Genomic DNA, 25,282 nt, shown 5'->3' with positions numbered 1-25,282 from the left:
GTACGAAATATTGAGGTAATTCTTTTTTTTTTTACCTTCATTGATGATTTCTTTTAAACTTTCTGTGGTTGTTTTAAATAAGTCTGCCTCACGCACTGAGATCACCTTCCTATCCATGGTAGGAACAGTCTAGCTCAGTTACCGACATATTCATGATTCAATGCGTTGACGTGTCCGCGGGCGAGGTAAAACACATGGTGTTTTCTAATCGAAAGTTTTTGGCGGCTGCGTTTACGCAGAAGGGGTAGTGATTCATTATCAGTAATGTTAGTTCCAAATCGAAATACGAGTCATCATGACTGCTTATTTGCAAACGATCTCATTCACCTGATAAAATATCCAAAATACCAGACCAATGGAAGCACTGGCGGAACTTTGCAATGTACAACTTATATTTTTTACTTTTATAAGTTTGACATTTCATTGAACTTATAAATTTCCACAAAAAATATTAATACGTAAATACCACAAAATGTTGTTAAATGTTTTTAATTTAGAGGCATCCGTTTACAGAGGCAAATGAGCAAGTCATCATCCATAATGTTATCATTACCATCCATTTTGTATTTAATTGGATTTTTACAATTGCTACAAATGTCCTGAAATTCTGGAAGCCGTCTGTGGTTATAAAAACGTCTCTTAAATATTGGTTACCCTATTGTAAGCAGTGCAAAATTAACCGTATTAACGTTAAGTTTGTGCCGTCCGCCGGTGTCGCGGATGTCACGGGCCTCAGTCGTGAGCGCTTGACCTCTCCGCCCATCATTACCATCGCGGTAATTCGCGCTGACCCCAAAACCCCAAGTGAACTCTCACTGCTCTCCAATTTGTATTATGAGCACTTATTAAAATTAACTGTAGGGTTGGCACTTGTGGATAATTTTTTAATTTCGTATGTTTTTAAAACATTTTTAGGGCTGTCATGTTGGTTTTGGTTTCGCGTATTGAATGAGAAGCAAAGGGACGATTTGAAAATTGTCAGACACGGTTTCATATAATATTATAGAGCCTGTATAAAATTATCACATTATTGTTCACCAAAACCATTCTTGCTAACAATGATTTCTCTTTCGATCAGGTTTTATCTAAATAGCTGCATTATAAAATATTTGGACTTTTTATATTAGTAACAAATAGACGATTCTTACAATTACTATTGTAACCGCAATTCAAACCTGCTCCACTCACCCGTACGAAACAAAAGCCACACCACTTACGTATAAAGCACAAAACAACCACAAAGATGTATTGCTAGTGACAATAGTAACCCATTTAGCAGCGTGTTACACAAGCAGGAAGATAAACACTACGCGGCGCGGCGCGGCGTGGATAGACAACCCTGTCGCATGCGCGGGACCCGGCGCACGGGTATATTTAGATGCGCGTGCGCAGATGTCATACGGCGTGGATGTGGTATCGTGAATGTGTTTAAGATATATATCATGTGGTGTCGCACGAATATTTTATATTGAGTTTGTGGGAGATAGTTGTAAAATTATGTTTTTCGTATCAATAGACACAGACCTCTATGATTGAGAACAATGGAAGCTATCGGTCAATACGTAGACGTAAGGCGGGTTCCTAAGTTTCATATATCTTCATAGTATTATGGAGAAGTCCAAAGATTTTTCAGGATATTGTTCTGGCTTATTTATGATCAACTTGAATCGTGTTATTATTTATTATCATTCAGAAATACTGCCTCACGCTAATTTTAATTGAAAAACAATATAATAGGCAATGATTTAAGCTTTCGTGCAAATATTTTTTCATGCCAAATCCCTTCCATGGATTGTTGAATGAGTGGGATCTATATAAATTATAACATGACGTTTATAATAATATTTGTTGGCGTCCATACGCATTCCTGTATATGATTTCACGGGAAATTGTTAACACCACTTCGGGGATTTGTACGTCAATGCGATCAAGGTTATTTGTTTAGATGAACGTTTCGTTCTTTTTTTGCGTAGTATTTTTATAAATGCGTAAACAAAACAGCTGTGTGGCGTAAAAATGTAATACTAGCCGTGTCCAGCAATGGGATATTAAAAGACGGAGAAAAAATCAAGATCATTGACGTGTTACATTTAAATACATATAAAAAAATATTTTATCATCCCTAAATCAAAAATGGTACGTCGATTTTTACTTCTAGTCATAATATCTTATATTTAACAATAAAAGAGAATAATTTAATTTAGTGATTTAGAAATATCAACACTAAATTCAATATCATAAATTTTAATTTACTCTGAAAGAAAAATACAACCGCGTCCATATTTCATTAATCCGCGCGTCGAACAACGCATCTGTCGTTCAGCTTCAGTCGGTCCCGATGCTCCACAGCGTGTTCTGTTGCCGCAAGGTCTCTGTCCGCGTATCGCTTTATCGCTACATCGTCATATCGTCATATCGCTAGACCTCCATCACCATGTAGTTGTAGTGACCCTATCCCCCGTGTGTTCAGTGTGATGTGATGTTTTTATTGAAATACATTAGAAAGTACGTTGGTATGGGGCTGCCAGATTTGACGGTGAGTCGTTCGTGTACTTTGAGTACAGTACTTTTTTAAGTGTTGAAATGAGTTTTCATCGTCTGCTTGAGTGTATTTATTTTTATACGGTTTATTTAAAGATGTTTAAAGAACGTAGGACTTCATGTCGTTCATACATTGTTAAGAAACTCATTTAAGAATTGTGCATCATTTAGTTTTTGTTCACCTTGTAACATTAAATATAAACAAATATAGATAAAACACAAAAAATGCGTTCGTGTAATTAAAAACAAAACATTCAGATCTGAAACTTTGTTGCGACGAATTTTCTCTGTAACTATATGAAATAATAATTGTCTATGGGCTTTCCTAAAATTTATTTTTGAAATTATTTTACTTCTACTATCTTCTAGAGGAGGTTGATATAATATAGGTGGCTACTCATGTTTTTAAGCAAAATTGTTGATAAGTTAAAATATATGTTACGCCAACTCGACGTTAGAGCGTGGCGAACGCAGCTGGAAAACTAAATCCCTCTTCCGATAATAAATAAAAATATTAAATGATAACCGATATGACATCTGATATTTTAAAACATATACATAATATCTACGTCCGGATTTCTGATTAATTTTTTTTAAGATATTCAGCACATATTTTTTCATTCTTAGTTCTTAGACGCTAAAAATAATATCGTATTTTTATTCATTTAATCACCAAATTACTATATAAATATGTACATGGACATATAAAACAATGCGTCCATTAGAACGTGCCGCGCTGGTGTGAAACAAAACAAATCCAATTGATGTCCATTAGCCGACCGGAGCGTGCCAACTGCGCCAGACGCTCGCCTCGCTCTTTTGTCCTTATAATGTAGTTTGCAAGATGTGGTGTTTGACTGATGTCAGGGGATGAGACATCGCAGTGTGGCTACTAATTGTTTTTATAGCAAACGTGCAAGGTAGACAATAAATGCCCACAGTCCAGGAGTCTGTTTTCCGTTTAGAAAATAAATTTTTTGTCACCAGTAAATATTTGGTTCATCGAATCTAGATATTGTGTCGATTTGAGTGTCAAAGACTAAAATATTCTTTAAAATTTCAGGAGCCCCCTAATCTTAGGCGTTAAAAATAATGCTAATTATTTTTATATTATACTGGAATGTAATGAAATGATTTTAGTTAAAGAATGCCCTATTGTCCTTTTGCGTTACCTACTTTTAGAAATATCCGAGTAAAAGCTGACTTTATTACTATATCTAAAAATGGGAAATATTTTTATATTATACCTATTGTATACGAGGAAAACGTTCTATGTAAAATGAATAGTTGTACTCCGTAAACGACTGCGACTGCTTCAATTGAAATGTTTGTAGCATCGTCTAATTTATAACCCATCATGTCGATTGTTATTGGTGACTATATCACGCGAATTGGTACTATATTAAACTGAGTGTTGATCACACGTGACTTATGAATTGAATGAGTTGAACGTATTTGACTTCTATACACCACCAATAATCGTTCGTCAAAACGTATAAATTTAGTTAATTTTGCTGGTGTTAGGATATATTTTATATCCGCCCGGATTGCGACCACCGTATACAAGCTGGTAAAACCCATATTGGCCCAAGTAAGAGTGTCACGTCCCGGATCATAAGCTTCTGTGTATATCCGGTTCCAACAGGCTGACATAATTGTGTCGACTGTCAAAGGGTTAATCTTTTCTCGCCAGTCGACGTTCTATTGAACTCCACTGGCCACCCATCAGGCGCAGTGGGATCACTATGCCGTGTTCGAATAAAAAAAATTAAAACGGATTCAGTCAGCTGCAAAACGTTGAAGTGTTCGTAATGCTGGAGCCACACTGAGGTCTCATTAATTTTATCGCATCAATCGGGAGAAAGTATAGATATAAGTAACCTCCAATTATTCGATAATTTGTAAACGACATTTAAGTATTTATTTTGATTGAGTGCAAGATTATGCCTTATATATTAAGATAGTAGACGGTGATACCTCTAGCGTGCCCCAAGCCCAACATCGCTGACAGTGGTATATGGAAATTATTAAGTAAGATTTTGTCATCAATCATTGTTACTAGTATTCAAATGCAAGTCCTTTTGATTAGTTGTTACGATAAAATGATGTAAACTAAACGATTTTCTGTTGTAAGAATTGTTGCCAGTTTGAATTTGGCAAGCATTGAAAAGAAAGACAAAACATGCAGTAGGTATAATGTATTTTAAATTCTAATAGTTGATTTTGGCACAAATTTTGTTTTCATTAAATCTTAACATGCACCAACACCGCAAAAAGTGATTTCATAAGATTAAATGTGATAGAGAAGTTAATGTTTTGGCAATAAGTAGCGCAATGCGGTCATGGGGCGATGAACTGAGCGTGCAATAGTATTTCCCAAACGCAGTGCTAGGTAATAGATCTCTTTATTTGAAAGCTGCAAGAGTTTGTTAGTCTAACCTAAGATTAAGAACTGTTATATATCAGCTTTATTGTAGCCAAGCGTACTGGGTGTTTGAGTTAATATTCACTGTTGTATTACTGTTTTGGGTGTGTATTAACCGCCGATTCCAATAAATATTTCAATCCCTCTTTTTCTATCGATCACGAAAATGGGCCAATCCGATTAATGTTTTTTGACATGCTTACAAATAACTGACTGTGATTGGTTTATTCTCGGTATCGAATCAAAGATTAAGGTTGAGTTTGTTTACTCGACTCAATTTGTTTCATACAATATTTAACCTGTGTACAACTTTTTTTTTAAGTTAACACTGCCAAATGGGTACACTGTACGTGAAGTAAATTATATCATAATGAATCTTCTATCAGTGATATTATGCTTTAGGGCTTTATATCTAGTGTCCTCGCATTGCCACGTTCACGGCACAAAAAATATAATTTATTCTAGTTTACATAACTAGGTCTGATGATGTCATTATGGCATGACTTCAGTTCAGTATCAATTGCAATGATATCAATTACATACTATATTTTTCCCTGTGGACTCTAATATTACTGTTGTGGAGTTTCAGCGACCGTTTAATCTAATTAGAACCTTATGAGATAGTGATTAGAAAGGAAATAGGCGAAAGGAAGATATACTAACAAATATTTTGAACACATTAACCATCGATCAAGCTGGTGTTTGGTTTATTCATTTCACCTTCATGAGAATAGCTATTAATTAGCACGCTAGTTAAGCAACGGGGGCGCAACAGAAATAGTTAACGACTTCTAAACATCACCGTAAACAAAGGTTTTATTAGCACGACGATGTACTATCACGTGGCATGGTTCACTCTTCTTGAATTGTTATTTAGAGCTACTTAGATAGCGTGTACTATGCAAGGAATGAATAAACTGCCTGCGATACGTGAAACATTAAATAAATGGTCAGATTTATGCAAAGTTCGAATTATAAAGGATGCCTATGCGAGATGAGAAGTTTTTTTGACAAAATTACCAAAAAACTAACGATATCACCAACTGACCGACGAACGATTTGAGACTATTACGTACCGGTTTTATAACTACTTATTTATATTATATAAATTGTGTACCATGATAATGCGCGGTGATACCAACGGAACTGTTTCCTCGCGAATGGGGTCGCGGTATATTAGTGCCGGTGACTAACCGGCCGCGGCGTGAACTTTGTTGTCACTCTCGGCTTGATGGACGGTTAGGTCATGCGCGTACGCAGGTGGAATGGGTTTGTACCAGCTGGCTTCCGAAACAAACGGGTTGATGGATGGATTATGTGGTCGTGAAGTCTAGTTGATGTAGATTATCACGAATTCTTGTTGCCAACATAGAGTGCTTATGGCATTCTATGTTGGCAAGAAATATTATTATAATTTTTAAGAATGATTTAACAATGGTTAAAAATATTACTGAGTAATTCTTCGTTTTGATATTATCAATACAAACATAATATCATATTTGGTGGCTCAATGTCTTTCACGCGGTAAAGGAGATACAATACAACTAATATTTTTGTATAGATATAACCCAAGTACGGAGAGTGGTACCACTTTTATCCTGTGACTTTCACGTGTGCGAAGCAAACGAATGACAATTTGAAAATTGGGGACAAATTCCACTTGTGTATAATAATTTAGTGATGAAGCACTTGTATATTGAGGCACGTACCCCCGGTCTGATCTCTGGACCCTGTATTGTGTGCCGTTTGAGCTCGTGCACAAGTTACTTTAACTTGTTGAGCAGTTAGTGACAATTTGTTCTCATTCGCTAAATTACTAAGGATTAAGACTTGGACTTTAATGATATGTCCTCGTGAATATCTGGTGTACGTACAATATAATTACGCTATGACATCCATGCGTTGTGCATTAAAATGCCTAAGCAAACATGGCTTTTAAACCAAGTCAAGTCCACTCAATGTCAATGCGTGACATGTTTATTTTCTGAGTATTATCATATTTGTCCGAATTGCGACCACTGTAACAAAACCCGCCATTGTGGTACACGTAAGATTGTTGCGGTCCGGGATCAGCCTGAGTATAATCGGTTCAAACAGACCGACAATGTTGTATGGATTGGCTAGGGGTATTCATGTGTTTTCAGTCGACATTCTATCTGAACTATACTCCATATTCCATTAGGCCTAGTGGGAACATTTTGGCATGCCGTATAAACAATATTTGTGTAACCCTAGCTCCTAGTAATAACAAGTGTGTCGGTGCAGGAGGTCCGTGCGGAGCGCGACGTGCTGCAGGCGCGCATGTCGGAGCAGGCGCTGAAGATCTCGTCGCTGTCGGCGCGCCTGCAGCAGCAGCGGAACGACGCGGAGGCGCTCTCGCACCAGGCCACCAGCCAGCTCACTGTGCAGCTGCACGATGCGTTGGCTGAGGTGTGTATCTACATTTATCAGACTCGAAGAGTGACCAAATATATCAAATTATCCTATTATCTATCGATAATGACGACTTTGTAGAAGAAGTGGGTGACATGAATGGGTATTAAGAATAAATGGATTTTTGAAACTGCCGCGAAACTCCTGATATCCGGATATGTAGCGGACGCCTAATACCGCCACACTGTATACACAGAATTCAAAGAGACATCCATAAAACAGTAGATTATCTCCCTCCCTATATTAAATACCTAAACTATTCTGAATCTTATTCCACAGGTACAAAGGTTGAAAGAGGAGCTGGACTCGAAGGATAAGCAGCTGACCCGGCTTAAGCAGCATGTGGACGAGCGAGACCGCTTGCAAGAGCAACATCACTCGCTGTACGGCAACTCGTGTACGTAAACCGATAACTTACGTTAATGCTGAACGATTTCCTATCGATGTTATTGTCACGTTTCTTTCCCTTCTGAGTCTTTACCGCCTAACATTAGAAATAAGTCAAAAGGAAGAAGGTCTTATAGTTACGCTAGTATTATTATTATGTATTTTGATTGGATAAAACAGATTGGATTTATTTTTATAGTTATTTTCCATCACAACCATTAACACAGCGTAGGTATCTCCTTACACGCAAAATAGAAACTAGACAACGGGGTTCCTAATTATTGTTTTTATCTATAGGTAATCCAAAAGACAAAGTAATGATCTTAGAACGTGAGCTATCATCAGCTCAGACCCGAATCGCCCAGCTAGAATCCCTCGCTAGAAGCTTAGAGAAGGATAAAGAAGACCTTCAGACCAGCATCAGGGATCACCAACGTGAGCTCGCTGAGAAGGAGGAACAATTACAAGAGTTGTTGGGTAAGTTTTTTGAAAGATTCACACATAATTTTATCCTCATATTAATAAATCTTGCTACTTGGATATCGTGTGACTTCCGTTATAACAAATCAATGTGAATATTATCTTATTTTGCTGAAGGGGAACTCGCGGCCTCTCATTTCATAGATCTACGCGTATTGCTAACTGATTGGGAAACGTTATTAAATAGGTCAAGAAATAGATTTAGAATATTAACGAACACATTAGCGGGAATAGATTGTATTTGTTTTAGTTAGATTGTTGAACCGAGCTCAGCTCGTGTTTACGTTATAGATCGAAACCTAAATATGAATAATTGTGTTAATGTTCGGATTACGTTTATTTTAATTGTTATCGTTATATGTTTTCATTCAGAAAAAAATGTTATTTCCGTTTCTCTATTAATGTTTATTTTTATGAATGTTTTCTTCGATTTGACTTCGAGACCGGTCTAGACTGTGCTGCTAACTAAACAAACGTTTTGGATTTAATCCAACTTCCTTGCGCATATTGAGGTTAACGTCGGCTGTACGTCTTCATGTTGCAATATGATTCATAAACGTCTCTATTACAGCGCTAAAACTCGACGAAGACAACCATAAGGACGAGAACGACGCTGTTGAAGGGAAAACATCTGCTCGCACTCTCAGCGACATAGTTTCTATATCCGAGTTCGACGAACAAGACTTGCAAATGAGGAGAGCTGAAATTAAAGCTCATAATGTTAGTTTAACAGACGCGCCTTATCCTACTGAGCTGAGAGATAAAACGTTAAATAGACATTGCCCCCAGAAATGCAGAGGCCTAATATGAGTTCGTTAAACATCGAATGTACAGATCATTTTGAATTGCCCAGTTACACTCCCAGAGCCGATTCGTTACCAGCCCATCTCACGTCTACGCAGAATAAAGATATGGAAAAACCGTACAAGAGAAACGTTAATGAAGTGACCTTGTTCGAGCAGCGGTTGGTTTGGGAGACGTGCTCGCAACTGCTCAAAAAATAACTGATAATTGCTCAATGTACCCAAACAGGGACGTAGATGACACGAAAAATGTTAGTGTCGAACCGAAGAAAATTAATTTCTCGCTAGAAGCGACAAGTGACAAGGAAGAATTCACTTCATTAAGAGAGTTGGGAATAACGTTGGACATTAAACAAGAAAACTTCCCAGACATATTGACACAGTTGAAACATGAAATTAAAAAGTCAAGAAGTGAATTGGAGATTTGTAAATCTGAGCTTAAAAATGCCGAGGAGCAGTTGTGTGAGTTCCCGGCTTTAAAAGAAGAAGTAGAAGAATTAAAAGGACTTTTGGAGAACACTATGGTAACTATGGAAAATGACAAAAAGTATTATGAGAATGAACTTGAGAATTTTGTATCTAACAAGAAACTACTAGAACAACGCGTTGCGGACCTTACTAATGAAGTTACTGAGGGGTCTAAGAACCTACATTTGCTCAAAGAAGATATTTTGAGGAGAGAAAATATGATATTGGAGCTGGCTAAAGAAAAACGTAACTTGACCAATAGAATCGCAGAATTAGAGGTTAAGATAGATGAATTGCAAAGCAAAAATGCTGCTTTAGAGAAGTTTGAAACTGAAAACCACCAAATGAGAGAAAAAATTGTCGAATTACAAAAATTGGAGAACCTTGTATCGGAAAAGAATCAACAGATTGATAGTCTGAATCAACACCTAGACAGACTTGATGATCTCGCAACGCCGTCTGCATGATAAAACTGAGGAACTAAACAACCTTAATAAGGCCATGCAAGAGAAAACTAACGAAGTGTTCCATCTCCAAACTACGGTTGAATCGCTTAAACGTGACGTAACAAGACTTAATACAGAAAATGATAAACTCAATTCAGACAACAAGGAATTAAAACTACAATTGACGAAGCTTGAGAAAGAGCAAGAAAACTCTTCACTGAAATTACAAAATAGTGAAAGCGAATTGAAAGAGTCAATTCATTGAACGAAGAAATGAATTTGAAAATACAAGAACTTAAACTCTTGACTGATCAACTTAAGGATAAAGAGACAGAGATCGAGATACTGAATGAGGACATAAATGCTTTCCACGAAGAGATAGCGACGTTGAAAGAACAATTGAAGATGGCGTCAAGAAGCCCCTCGCCGAGAAAGAGTGGAGACGAGAAGAAGGTGGATCGGCAGGCAAGCAGTGACAAGAAACAATTAGTGAAGATAAGGAAACAGATTTCGCTGCTGCAACACGAACTAGACTTCAACAAGAAAGAATTGAACGATAAGGTAAATATGTTTTAATTTAAATTAAAATTAATAAAAGTACTTTCGTTTATTAATTTTAATTATTGATACGTTCTAAGATGTCCAAACCTTATTAGAGTCAACAAATTTTTAGTCGGTTATTTAACTTAATTCGACCATTTTATGAAAATCCCATTATTATATTTTTTTTTTTCATATGAACCTTCTCCCTATGACAATAAAATACTATATGTAACTGATGTACAATTTTAGGCATTCGAACTAGCAAAAGCGAAACTGGACGTGACAGAACTGAAGAACACGATGAGCCAGGCGACGAAACACTCCGCGGACAAGGAGTCCGCCAACCTGGAGCTCAGGCAGCAGATGGAAACTATGCAGGTGGAGATACAGGAACTGAAGGAAGAGAAGCAGAGGCTAGAGGAGCAGCTCGAGTTCGTGACGGCTCGGTAAGCGATAATGTCAAGTCACCAGTAATACTTAGCACATTATCAACAAGGATGCGTAGATTTTGTAATATCAATGCTATTAGCTACAAATATTTGCAAAGCATACACTATTAAGTGATTCATTTCAGAGCAACTTTGTAATAGCACAGTAGTATAAGTTAATATTGGAGGGTTTTTTATCGATTTATTATTCATTTTTATTATTTTTTATAGTATATTCTGCCGCCATAAGGACAAACAGGCATTCGCATTAATAATCAGTTTCTTTTTTTGTAAAGTAATTTATGTACAAATGTCATATTGTCTTATAGCGGCAGTAAGCTGTTCCAGTGTACCACACTACACGTATTCAGTTAATTATTATTTTGAAAACATATGTAATTGAAAACACTGCTGTTAGTTGCACCACGCTATCATGAGCACTGTCTATAGGTTGCGAGAGGAGTGCAACGTGTCGGAACTGAGGGCTAAGCTGAGACAAAAATCGGAAAGGTGCGAAGACTTAGAAAATGAGTTGCAGGACTTGAAGGAGCTTGTTGAAAGGTACGTCTTATGCTTTGTAGATGCTTATAAATATATAAAAAAATATAGTCTATGGTCATTGAAATTAAAGACGAATCGGCAGACATTTTGTTTGTCAAAATTGATTCGTTAGGAACGTCGCTAGAGTTAGACTTCAATGATTACCCATTTTGTTTCACCTGCGTGCGATATTTGCTTAAAAAAGGGAAATTTAATGAGTAAATTTTTTAAATATTAAAATTATTGTCCTTATTTTGATATATGGAATGGTTATTTTAATATTTGTTTTATGGAAGGCAGAGGTAAGGAGAGCCATCTTTGAATATAAAAAAGGATTCGTCCAAAGGTGTCAAATGATTATTGTGGTATAGTAGCAAGTGGGTAAATTTTAAAGATGTAAAAGTTATTAGATTAAGATGAATTAAAGAATAAAGAAGACTTCAGTTTTGCTATATTTGAGGTTTGATATAGTGCAGTTTCATCAACCTTCATACATTAATTACACTAGTCACCAAAGACATAAAATGGTCAAACTCAGCACACTTCACCCTATTTACAACTGCTAAGTTCATAACACACCCTCTTGCTACACTAGCGCTATCGTGGTGTATTTTGGTAATAATAAGTTGCTTTCCGTTGTTCAGACTGGAGGTGTGCTCGCGCGAGACGGGTGTGGAGCGCGGGGAGCGGGCGGTGTGCGCGCGCTCGCTTCCACGGCGGCCGAGCTGGAGCGCGCCGTGCGCGACCAGTTGCACTACTCGCACCAGCTCGACGACACGCTCGTCGACCAGGTACCGCGCACACACACCACCACACTACACACAACACGCCATAGTGCCACACGTCAGTGTCTCGCGCGACCAGATCTACTTGTGTATACCTGGTCCAAACAAGCCCATCATGTTGTGTCAACTGGCGATATAATCAGCTATCGTCAGTCGACACTTATGGGTGCTACTCAACTTCCTATCACGTGCAGGGAAGCTACTTAGTCGAGTTTCTATTAAAAAAAATATATGCTAAAGCTGCTGTTACTATGGCCTTAAAAAGTACAAAAGCGCTATTTGATTAGCAAGTTATGATATTAAGGTTAAAAAAAATAGCCTGGAACAAAGGCTAAGACATAAATATACGACATTAACATTTATAAGCAAAATATCCGACGAATACTTTGTTAAAAAAATTACAAATGTTAACATCTAATATACATTTAAATTAAATAAAAATACATTTAATGTTTGCTAACAAATGCAATAATTTTCACAGATATTATCAGCGAGTAGCGATGAACACGAGGACATACCACCTCTCGCATTAAACACATCCAAGTAAGTTATTTTGTTATTTTATTTATTAATTACAACTATTTTCTATAAAATTGTAAATTACCACAATTAAGTCCCAGATTCATGTCAAAGACTTAGCGGATCTACTATTTCATCTGTTTCTTAACAATTTTATCGTCATTCAGGTCGTCAAGTTCCATACACTCAACGTCATCAGACAGGATCAACAGACTGAAGAGTGAAAACGAAAAGCTGCAGATGCAAGTGGACAACTTGGAGTCAAGACTGAACGACAAAGACGCTCTTATAACTGAACTGGAATAGGTAAGTTATTAAAGTAGTATCAAATCTACCAAATATCTGGAAGATAAAATAATTTTAGGTAGTGCAAATGTAAATTATTGGATCGAAAAATTTGCAATTTTTTACTCATTTGAAAGCAAATACATACAGTCTTAAGACGTCGGAACGACAAAAATGGAAAAGATATAGATAAATAAGCTTCCATCATTCACAGCCACCGCACACGTGCGCAATTCGCGTATCTAATGCAATAACAAGCTATAAACATAATTTATGATGTACACAAAAAATGTTGGAACAACATTGACGCATCGAATCATGCCGTGATTCATACAAAACCGTTTGACAGGGTTTGTTTTCCTTAGTAAAAGCTTCGGGCAAAGAAATGTACGCACTAAAATGTTTATAACTGAGTTTGATGTAAAGATAATTTATGTTTTGAGAATGTTGTGGTAATTCACTTTTATTTTCGTCCCACGGATTAGAATATAAATTTATTTCCTGTGAAATACTAGAATTGAATTTACAATTACGGAAGAGATTTTTTTTTAATAATAGAAGCATTATAAGAAATTTAATTGAAATTAGTGTGAGATCTTATGACGTCGTGATAGGACTTTGCGTGCCATCATTATTATAAAGAGAAAATATTCTAGTCGAACTTCGAATGCATTAGTTGCGCCTTTGATACTACTCCTAATACTACTATATATCACTAATAGAGAGTTGTACTCGTCAGGGTTCGTGAGAAATTGTCGACTGAGAGCCAGACCAACCGCCTGCGCTACGAGGCCGAGCGCGACAACGCCGGCCGCCTGCGCCTGCTGCTGCACGCACACAAGGACACCGCCGACACGCTGCAGGTACCACTACCACTACACGGCGCCGTCAGATGGCGCTATAACCAATATTCAGTTATCTATATAGTTGTGTTTATCATTCCTATATCCGTGTTTTCACAAAGATACTTACAATGTATTCGGAGCTTATAGACTGTGTGGATGACGTGTGTTTGTGGTATGGGTTGATTCATAAGGCGCGTTGGTTGTCCAGAACCAGGACTCGAACATGATCCAGATCCTGAAGCGTCGGCTGGAGAGCGCCATGCAGTCGGAGGTGGAGCTGCAGCAGCAGGCGCAGCGCCTCTCCGCGCCAGGCTCGCCGCGCTCGAGCACCAGCTCGCCAGCGCCGGACATAGGACTGACTCGCATTCCGCCGAGGTATGCTCAACATTTCGAACGTAATAACGTAAATCAAAAATTAAGTGTCAGGCGATGTATATATGAAAGATAATAGAATTAAAGTCGTATTAAATAAGGATAAGGCAGGAAGAAGAATTCACCTCATCACTTTATCTTGTCGTGATTCGTTCTTCTTCGATATTTGGCTTTATATTGTGAGTAAAAAATCGAAACGCGATTAATGACACCTGCAAACACCGCTACTCTTAGGTTTTTGAGAGAAGAAACTACATTTTATTACTTACTTTTGAAAGATATATCCAGAATTTTAATGCAACAACCTTGTATAAGACAAACCACTATCTTCACTGTATATTATCTCTGCGCAGATTGAAAACATGGAGCGTCTGAAGGGCGAGGTGTCGCTGCTGAAGTCGAAGCTGGAGGTGGAGCGCAGCCGCTGCCAGGACCTGCAGGCCATGCTCGACCACAGCAAGCTGCAGGCGCAGCGCGAACTCGACGCACGCGCGGACGCGTGCAACGCGCTCCGGAACGAACTCGCAGAGATCAAGAGGTCAGCCCACCTCACAGTGTTATATTGATTTGTAGGCACCCGCTTATGATTTGACGACTCTACTTGATTTTGAATTGCAGTTATACGTTGATCATAAAAATAACAATACAATTATATCATTGAAAATGTTCTCTAAAAATCATGACAAACACGATAAGTTGGAGGGTCGTTAATAAATGTTGAACCATATAATATTTTTTCAAGATGTTATAAAATGGTATAAGATTTAAACGACAAATAGTAACGACGATTATTAGCAGTTACAAAATTTCAAACTGTACTGGATTTATTCATTTTTTAATCGTGTTTCTTTATCTTACTTGTGCAGACAAAAACATGACACAAGCGTGGAGTTGGTTCGCGCCAAGGAGCTACTCAGCACACAGAGCGCCACCATCGCGGAGCTAGAGAAGAAACTCACGTCCACTGCACGACAGAAACCCATCAACGACGCACTCGTCAGTATATATTACTAGTAACAATCAAATTAAATATCGATTTCGATTTATGCTATAAATAAACTAGTTCTACTTGGGTACCGAGTTATCAAAAACTGATGTAACGTCTGAGTGATTAAATATCTATAATACACCTATTGGCATTGTGGCGATTTTAAGTGGTCCTTATTACGTATGTATACGATGACACCCTTGTTCAAAATTGACTATTAACCAAACAATCGGCAACTTTCATCTTCTAGACCGAAATCCAAACGCACAAATCAGAGTTGGCGCGCGAGATAGCGACGCTGAAGCGATGCCTCGCGGACACCGCCAGCCCCGAGCTGCACACCCTCAGGAGTGAGAAGCAGCAGCTCATCGCCAAGGTCGAGAGACTGGAAGCCGAGCTGCAGCAGTCCAAGACCCCTGACGAGAAGGAGCAGGCGGTAAGTTTATTCACACACATCACGTCTTTATCATCGAAGGTGTAGCAGAGGTGTGACCAGAGATTTGATTTATATACTTTTCGTCGTATATGTTCCGTTTCGTGATGTGATAGGGAGCGAGCTTATCGATATGTCTTTAAAAAATTTAAATAAGTTTACAATTTGTTGTAATTGTATCTAAATATCGATGATGTAAATGGTTTATGGTAACTTTATCCTCATAACAGTATTAACAACTAAAAGCATCTTAGAAAATTCGATCCTGGAAAGTTTTACTATGACGAGGTCCAGTCCAGGATTTTCATCCAAGTGGATAAGGGCGGCGAGGAGATATGTTTTGTATGCGACCCATAAGATTTAGTTATTTCACAGCTTTCTGTAAAGATTTTATAGATATCCAAGCGAGGAGAAAGCCTATAATTATATGGTTTAGATGATGTTGATTTATTTATTTAGCACTCATGTATTGGGTAATTCATAATTAATATTATCTTATTGCATTCAGAGACTTTCCAAGCTCTGTTGCTTAATAATCATACATTTTTGTTCTAATAAAACTCAATAAAGATGGTTTCTAATTCGTTTATTTCTCGTAAAATTGTAAATATAAATTTGATATCAAAATGTTTGTATAAATAAAATCATAAATATTCCCGTTATTACTGTTTGATACTAGAATTTACTTTGCTGTTGACCTCCTCGACGTAGTTGGTTATTTTTGGTTCTTCTATGATGCTAGAGCTGTGTTTGTTTTCCATCTCGGAGCAGAGTGGCTCTATGGCCCACACGGCGATGCAGTACAACGCATAGAGGCCGAAGTAGAGTGTGTAGAGTAGCCCGGTGAGGCAGGCGAGCCCCATCGGGTACAGTCGGTGGTTGAGATCGGTTTCCGTTCTCCACGAGTCTTCCGCCCACGCTCGGAAGTATTGGCAGAATTTTCTAGAATAAAAGTGATTAAAAGGTTTTTTTTAACCATGACACAATGAGGAACTGTTGGTCTCCAAGAATTTATCTGTTAGCTAACGTAGAACCCAATATATACATTAGAAATTCAGTTTCTAAATGTTTTTAAGCTACGGAACATCCTCTCTAGGTAATTCCATTACCCATACCCAGGTTTTCGGATATTGGGTGTGTACTGTATAGTATACCTGAGGCTGGGTAAAGCTCGCTCGAGCAGCCCGACGAGGCAGTGCAGCACGTGCGTTAGCACCAGCACCAGCACCCACATCGCCAACAAGTACGGCGGCCAGCGGAATGTGCCCAATGCCGCTGGAAATATAAATGTTGTCTTGGTTGACACAACTTGTTAGATTTACAGTCGTTTTCAATGATTAACCTCAATTTTCAATTCGAATTCGTGAAAGAACCAATTAAAATAAGCGATTTGTGAACGTCTCAAAAAAACCTTTGTTTCGATTGGTCAGATTCAAAATTGATCTATGAATAATTAATTTTTTCATCAAAAATTCGGTTTTACTTCCTAAGTTTTTTTGTCGATTTTTTGTGTAGTGCGAATATGGCATGTGCGTGTATTTATGATTGAAAGTGTGATGTTGCTGTTGCGACGAATTCTCTTATACTTTATTATTTTACGTATAAAGTTCGAGTAACTTATTTGAAAGTGTTATTTTTTAAGAAGATAAAACTTGTGGTTTTATTTAGTAATGCAATGTCAAAATATGTCGTATAACATTCGGTCCTGCGTATACTGTAGTAACAGTGCCAGTTCCAATAGCAGTAGTGTGTGTGGTGGGCACCTTGCACGAGCGTCGTGTTGCCGGTGGCGATGCTGACGTCGGGCCGCTGCACCACCTCGAGCGAGCGCACGCGCCGGCGCGCCGCCAGCAGCCGCAGCGCGTGCTCCGACGCCGCGCGCGTGCGGGGCTCGCCCGCCTCCGTGCGGGACGACTGACGTACCATACCAAGATTTTGTTTAATCAGATGATGAACATTGGAAACAAATATCATTGAAAATTGTATATTAGTGCTCTCTCAGTAAACTTGCATTAATTGAGAAGAGATTTTGACTGCACAGAATAATACATTGTATCTGTGGTTTCTGCACATTTCAATTGCCTAAAAAAAATCTAGTTTTACAGTTCTTGGAATACTACATTTTGCGCCTTAAACATAATATTAAATTCACACTGATATACTTAACGAGAAACAAAGTATGTGAATATTACCGTAGGAGATATCCGCGTGCGTGACATGGTATTCTTCTCCTTATCCCTATTGGCTTCTATTTTGGACTCCATCGCGTTGAGCTCCGTCTTTGTGAACGACGGGTGGTCACCGCACATGCTGCATGTTAGGAAATAAAATTAGATGCAGAACGAGCTAATGCACTATATCGGTGGATCAAAACATCTATCAAATTTGATATATGGGATAGTTCGTTTGGTGGGCATCAGTGTTTTATGCTATTATTGCAACAGAACAAAAATGTACAATAAACTCGACTTGAAGTTAGTAAAAAAATTTACCAAAGTAAATAAACCAGTCCACACAAGCTGCACACGAGTATGACTCTTGTGCCATCGACTTTGTCGACCACATTGCAAAGAAGTGACACAAGTTAAGTTTCGGAACTCACATCATATCTGGCAATTTCACCGCGTCGTTCTTATTCGGCTCCATGTTTCCCGTCGGTTGGTCTACGCTCTCATGGTATCGCCTGGTGGTGCAGTTTGTAGTTGTGTGTCGCGCGCGATGCGACGAGCTGTCGCGGTGGCGCGAGTGACGTTTTCAAACGGATGTCACATGTGTTCTAATTTTGATTTGATTTTTTAATTGTTTGTGTGAATGAAGGTCAAGGTTTCAAGCAGGACATATATAGCACATTTCGTTGGAAAAGTTCTTATAATTAAAATTGTAAATATGTTTCTTACGTGAATGTTCGGATAATATTTAAAGATTATGAATATTTGTAAATTGATTTTAACTCATTAACATTATAGAAGTTTATAATATGTTTATACGATATAATTTAACTTTTAAACAGGAAAAGATATTGATCAAAAGTTTATGGTGTTATAAATATATTTTGTCTGTCTTCTACTATGCTTTGCTGTATTAGTTCGTAATTTAGTATGTATTATAAAAGCGATTATTATTATAATACGGCATCAATCAAGAATTATTAACCAAGTTATAATCATTTTTCTTCTACTAGATACGCTATCTGCACGGTCGATGCCTACGATTAGAGAGTTACCGCAAGGCGTTGGTGTGGCAGAAGAGGTACCTGCAGCGCGTGCTGGAGGGGTACACGCAACTCGAGAAGAATCTGTGTTTACCCTCGTCTGCCGCTCCACCAAGGAGTCGCGGCAAAAATCGCTTTAGGTGAGTGGTTTTACTGGGTATAAATGTTTTTGAAAATCATTGTATATTGCTGCAGTAATACGTATTGGTAGTGTATTGTGCAAGTGGTGACGTACGCGTGCGTGCGCAGGTGCGTGGCGCGCGCGGTGGTGGCGGCGCTGCGCGCGCGCTTCCTGGTGCGGCGGCGCGGCGCCGTGCGCGCGCTCTCCGCCAACGCGCTGCTGCGCGCCGACACCTCGCGCGGGTACGGACCGCCCCTAACACTACTCTCCTTCACGCTTTTATCATTCGCACATTATATACTATTATTTTTAAAACCAAAAGAGTCCTATAACGACGATTTTCCTCTCATATAATTTCTCTATAACTTACATCACAATATTATACTAATATGTTATGTTAAAAAAAATACAGAAATCACTGTTTTATACAAGAAATCCATAACAGTATTTGTCATTTGTAATAGTAAATATTTAATGAAATTTCTCAACAGTACCAAACAGGACCTAGGTCAAGGACTACAAACCCCCACTAAATTGAACGTGAGCACGGCGCCGCGACAGTCACTACGTAGAGACCTCGCTATGGGCACGCCGGGGTCACCGCACAGTGAGTATTTTCAAACTCAAAAATAATTATACCCAACTACCAACTAACAATTGCCTTACACTATTGACTTACATAAAAACAAATTATAACATAGCATTATTACATAAGTAGTTTAAATTGTTGCTCATTGTCATGTTTATTTACAGTGGACTTTATCCGTCGGTCACCGTATCCTAACTCGCCGAGAGATGATCCGTTCATATTGAGGTAAGGCCAAGTTTTGGACGTCCAAATATCAAATCTCAATTTCAGATTTTTTTTGACATTTCGCTAGCTCACCATTTTTTTTTTACACCAATTCAGTTTTATACATATCTCATTATTATATACCTAGTGGTATAACTTTCAATAAAAGATGAAAAGGAGAACCATGAATATAGTCATGAGTGTAATTAGGGGAATGGGCGATGACACGGGAAGTTGTAGTGATGAGCCGTGACATGTTTACAGTTTGTGTTGCGTTGCAGCCACAGTTCGCCGCGCGGCGCGGAGGCGGGCGCGTACCTCAGCAAGCTGGAGCTGGTGGGGCGCTGTCTGCAGCGCGCCGTGCACTCGCGCGACGTGCCCTGACCTGCGCACGCGCACCGTGGGCTCTGCACTGCTGTACAGTCGATCGATACATGTAGTCATCGTGATGGAGTTTCGTGCTAGTGTTTTCATGCAAAACTACTATTCTTCAATTGACGTTTTCAAAAAGGATTTAATTTTATCGATATAAATAGATATTTACAAAACCTATTGCTTGTCGAATAATAACCGAGTCTGAAATAAAAGTCAAGTACATAAATGGTAAAAGTTCGAAATATGTACTTTTTTATACTTCATTATACAAATTTCAAAAATAAAAAGAATGAAACATGAAAATATTTAGAAGCAGGTTCTAAAATGTGGATGATTTTTTTACTTTTTTCTATAATAACTCAGCAAAGTGGCCTAATTAAACGCCTGTAGGATCTTGCCCATGTCATTCAGTGTTAATTTTTTGTATGAAAACACCGCTACCAGCATTTGTTTTGTCAATGCATTTCCGTACAGTTATCTCAAGTATTAGACTAGTGCCAAACGGATTGTATTCTGGTGTTACTTAATTTATTTGTTAGAAGTTATTAAGAGTTTTTTTTTTTTTTCATTTAAGCCGGAGATGTACAATTCCATGTTCGTATTCATTTTATAACTCCGCCTAATTGTTTTGATAGTTGTAAATTTATGTAATAATTACGAGTTGGTTCTGAATTTTTATGGCTATTGAAAATATTTTCTTTTCTATATCTTATTATAATTTGCCTTTTTAATAAAAAAAAAACTGTTATTTCTCTTTTATGTTTCGCTAATTCAGAATTTACTCGAACAATTCATTGAGTAATACATTCGGCTATTATATAAGTAATTTTTTTTCGAAAGTATATTGACGAAATTTTCATTTGACATTTCTTATTGATAAACGCATAAACAATTGGGCGTGCTTTTTTATTTTTTTATATGTTACAATTATAACTTACAAATTTCTCTCTACTGAATATGTATTTATAGTATTTTTTTGTTATTATTGTTTAAGTGATGAAAAATTTAATTGTGGCCGAATGTATACTCAATATTTTGGTGTCAAAGATTTTGTTATGTATGTAAGTTTTACTAGACACCCACTTTTGTATATATTTAGATTTATTGACATTAAATTGTTATGACGAAGCATTCGAACGATTAGTTTTAGATTTTTAGATATAATTTTTCGATTGAGAATTCGCTTTAAATTATACCACTTCTGAAATGTTGATTAATAGTTCTTTTAAACAAAAAAATAGTAATATATTAGAAAGTTATGTATTTAATGTTTCAGAAAATGTATTTTTCTACAACAGAAATATGTTAAAACGGACATTTGTAAAGAGTAGTTGTAAATATTAGGATAACAGGCGTAGGGAACGCCAGCGCAAATTCATGCCATGTTTAGCATAATACTAGATTAGTTTTACTTTTTTATATATGTTAAATAACGAAAGTACAAGTTAGTGTAAGTCTGGAATGCGTGGAACGGAACGTGCTGTGACGTCATAATATAACAAACTTCTTATGTACCAATTTAATAATTTATACCGATTAAAAAATATTGCCGTTATAGATATAGGTTGTTATTACAATTTATAATATTTATTGTTCATTCAGCGTCGTTATATTAAATGTAACTAATAAAGTTTCTAATATCGATAGTTCCAAATTTTACGTAAGAATATCTGCCGTCGTCACATCACGTTCCATTTCACGCACATTGTTAAGAGTAAGCGACATCACGACTAGCCTCGACACGACCGATACATTCGAACGTTCCGTAAATTGATGAGATTCATCGAAAACATTCAAAATACGAAGAAAAGCGGTTATAACTTGCGAAACCTCTTTAGTTTGGCTTTAATTTTTCTAGAAAAATAAAATTGTTTTCTTTTCCAACGTGTTTTGAATTGATTCGGCGTATCTCGTAACATTTGTGACTTATGTATGTGTCTTGCGAAATTTTAAGAGTTATAAGTTTCCTAATTTTTGTAAGCAACTCGCTGTTGTTGATTAATATTTTATATGAAGTATTTATGGATGTAGTTGTATTACTTGTTAAATTTCAGTTGTGAGGTTGTAACTTGTAAAGACGACATAATAAAAGCAATTTTGGTGAGATGATTCGTCTCTAGTGTCTTCAACAATTTAGCTATTAGAAACTAATTGGAAGTAAATTGATACATTGTACACAGGAAAAACCTGTTAATACTTTTGTATATTTTATTAGGTGTCTACCTCAAGTCAACAACAGCGGGTTGTCTATTCCAACAAACCATAGACAATAAACACCGTATGAAGCCAAAGCAAACGGATAGTATTACGTAGCCGTGCTTATCAGATTCCAGTCGCTATGTACAGAGTGATAGAGCACAAAATCGCACAATAGTTAGTTGCACCATATTATCAAAGGTACTTGTTCATTGCTTTGAAAATTCGATGTATATTTTGTTGATTATGAAGTAAAAGAGTAATGTATGTAATTTTAGGATATCTGAATGTTGTAAATCCCACGGGATCGTACGTATCTACACTCACAACGACCAAAGAATTTAGTTAAGTGCTAGATGTAAAAAATGTAAATTTAAGTTGAAACCCGATGAGCTTTATTACACAAACATTTTGACACAAAACCACTATTTTCTAGTCACACACATGCAAGTGCCATGTAACGCTCTCTGTAATAGACAAAAATTCTAAAGTTGACGAATAAATGATTAAAAAGAAATATTTTGTAAAAGCGCAGTTTCATTTGTGTTTGAGGTCACAGCGGCACTGCTCCGTCTTGCATGGGATTGTCACGATCGACGGCAACAACAGATCCGTCTGGAAAATAAAAGTAGTCCTATTATAACCTAGTCCTATCCTTTGTCAGAAACAAATAACGCTAGAACAACCATTGCGAATAAACGATCTTGATCGTTATCTATAGATCGATCCTACTAAAATAAGGTATGAGACCGTAACGCTCCACCTCTATTCAGTTCTGTTCAGTCGGATTGATCTGGAGATATGGATTTAGATCGTACATAAATTAGGCCATTATATCATATATACTACAATATTTTAAATTATGTCGATATAACTTACCAATTCCTTTCTCGGTATAGTAAGCTCTTAAAAAAAATATCTCTTAAGGAGAGTACCGAGTAATTATACAAACATTGGTATTTTTAGAGACTAGTGATGGAAAGTAGAAATTATATGTATAAATGTAGGTAGATATAGATGTAGCTAGTTGGTAGTAAGTAGGTAGGTAAATATAATTGGTTATTGGATACGAACCTGTGCGTTGCGTCGCTGCAATCCGTTCGCAGGTCCGATTCGCTTGTATGCGGCCACGTTCTCTTCTGGCTTGCTCTCCTTGCTAGGTTTCTTCGACTCTGGCTTTGACGACGCCGGCTAGTAGAGTCGTAAGTATAAGTTGATATTTTCTATATTGTACTTCGTTGAATCGAATATATTGTGAGTGTAAAGAAGCTCTAATATAACTACCCACCAGCCTTTCACTTGTAACAAATAAATAACTTCGGGCTTACTTTTTTGCCATTAATTGTCAAATACATCTTCTGTAATTGTTTTCTTCAGGCCTTTCATTTACAATGTCACAATAGTTAGACAAGCTAATGCACGCACATTACTTTTAATTTACTGCACCAGAATGTACGTTCTATGTTTTACCTTCTCGTCCTGCATGCCGTCCCTCTTGGCCCCCGTGTCTGCAGCGTCCTGCCCCGGCGGCGGCGGGTCCTCGTACCAGGGTCGGGCGCGGAGCCGTCCCACGGCGCGTAGTGCGGGTGGTGCTCCTGCAGCGACGCGGGCAGCGCCGGCATCGGGTACAGGCGGTACAGCTTGCAGTAACGCTGCGGAGCAAAACGTGGCTTTGTTCAGTGGTCGATGGGGAATGAACAAACAATCCAGCATTGATGTTGACTAGGAGCTAGCTGCTGTAGGAAAGGGTAAAATTATGACGAACACTAGATGTGGTAGATATTAGGCCACTGGAATTTTAGTAATTGACCTGATACTTGTTTGTTTTAGAATCTCCGGATAAACCAGCTTCTAATTTCAATGTTATTGGAATACATGTAGACTACTAGATAAAGGTCCTTATGTATGTGGGCTTCCCCCAACAGGTCGGTTTGAAAATTTTTAGGGGAGGTCTATATTCAGCAGTAGACTTCGGCTGATGATCTACTTGATTTTCTTATACAGCAATAAAGAACATAGTTCTTACGTCAATAGCCTTATGCAAGGCAAAGTCCGGGCGGCCATGTTTGGCAGCCTCCTCGAGCAACTTGTTGGCGTGTGTGAGCAGCTTGTTGTCGGCGTCTCTGAGTTTCTGTTCGGCGAGCTCCCCGTAGAAGTAGCGCGTGTCGGCGCGCTCCTGCGCCTCGCGGTCTGAACGCTCTTTCTGTACCAACAACGCTTAAAGTTTAGACTCAACAAGGAACGATATCATAAAAGGAAATTTAGATTAGCATTAGCATTATTAGCACAGAACTGCGTAGGGTCCATATAACCTGAATCCTGCCGGCTCTCTTTTCGTAATTAATGTAATGTCTGATTATTATTAGAACGATTTGCAAACCGTATTTATGTATATTATTACCGATAATTAGTAATGATTCTCTTTCAAAAAATTTCACCCTTTGCCACTGATATCGCACATGAATTTCAATGGCAATATTATAAGTAATACTATACACAAGCGACTCGCAACAAGTCAAGCATCAAAACTTGCAGTCAGCTTGCCTTGATCTTTTACCTACATGGTAACAATCGCTTGCTAAACCTAGCTTAAGAAATAAAAGTGACATGAGGTGATTAAGGAAGTACAAATAGTTTTTGCTGAGTTTCTATATATAAAGTAATTTTTTTTAGGATATTCGGTGCATAATTGCGTTCCTTACCCATAGTTTCAGTATATCCTCTTTGTACTCATTAATTTTCCTCTCCTTCTGTAGACGAAGTTTCTCTTTGAACTCATTATGAATCTCTGCATTCTTGAACCTAAAATAAAAAAAAAAATACGCTTATGTTTTGAAAATGTGAAATCAAAACGTAGCAAAAGCC

At 37.7% G+C, this 25,282-nt stretch overlaps 2 protein-coding genes and 1 long non-coding RNA gene across 7 annotated transcripts in view; 2 read left to right on the top strand and 1 right to left on the bottom strand.

Annotated features, from left to right (window-relative positions):
• LOC119188474 (restin homolog) overlaps positions 1–10,124 on the top strand; it is a 63,339-nt gene extending 53,215 nt beyond the window's left edge. For all 5 annotated transcript variants that reach the window (XM_037437048.1, XM_037437047.1, XM_037437045.1 and 2 more), the window contains 4 exons: positions 7,232–7,396; positions 7,679–7,796; positions 8,084–8,263; positions 8,838–10,124. In XM_037437048.1, coding sequence (XP_037292945.1) covers positions 7,232–7,396; positions 7,679–7,796; positions 8,084–8,263; positions 8,838–9,076 — 702 coding nt within the window. In that variant the 3' untranslated portion in view covers positions 9,077–10,124. The remainder of the gene's footprint in view (positions 1–7,231; positions 7,397–7,678; positions 7,797–8,083; positions 8,264–8,837) is intronic.
• LOC119188900 (myosin-11-like) overlaps positions 9,998–25,282 on the top strand; it is a 31,279-nt gene continuing 15,994 nt past the window's right edge. Inside the window, exons 1-3 of the mRNA XM_037437049.1 lie at positions 9,998–10,544; positions 10,776–10,972; positions 11,405–11,515. Of these exons, the coding sequence (XP_037292946.1) occupies positions 10,257–10,544; positions 10,776–10,972; positions 11,405–11,515 (596 nt within the window). The 5' untranslated portion in view covers positions 9,998–10,256. The remainder of the gene's footprint in view (positions 10,545–10,775; positions 10,973–11,404; positions 11,516–25,282) is intronic.
• On the bottom strand, positions 22,951–23,968 carry LOC119188901. Its single transcript, XR_005112150.1, has 3 exons — positions 23,888–23,968; positions 23,492–23,608; positions 22,951–23,032 (listed from the first exon to the last, which is right to left on the bottom strand). It is a non-coding gene; the product is annotated as an uncharacterized LOC119188901 (long non-coding RNA).

This window comes from Manduca sexta, chromosome 10 (genome assembly GCF_014839805.1).
Source record: "Manduca sexta isolate Smith_Timp_Sample1 chromosome 10, JHU_Msex_v1.0, whole genome shotgun sequence".
Lineage (NCBI taxonomy): Eukaryota > Metazoa > Arthropoda > Insecta > Lepidoptera > Sphingidae > Manduca > Manduca sexta.
This window is presented reverse-complemented; position numbering and strand designations above follow the sequence as displayed.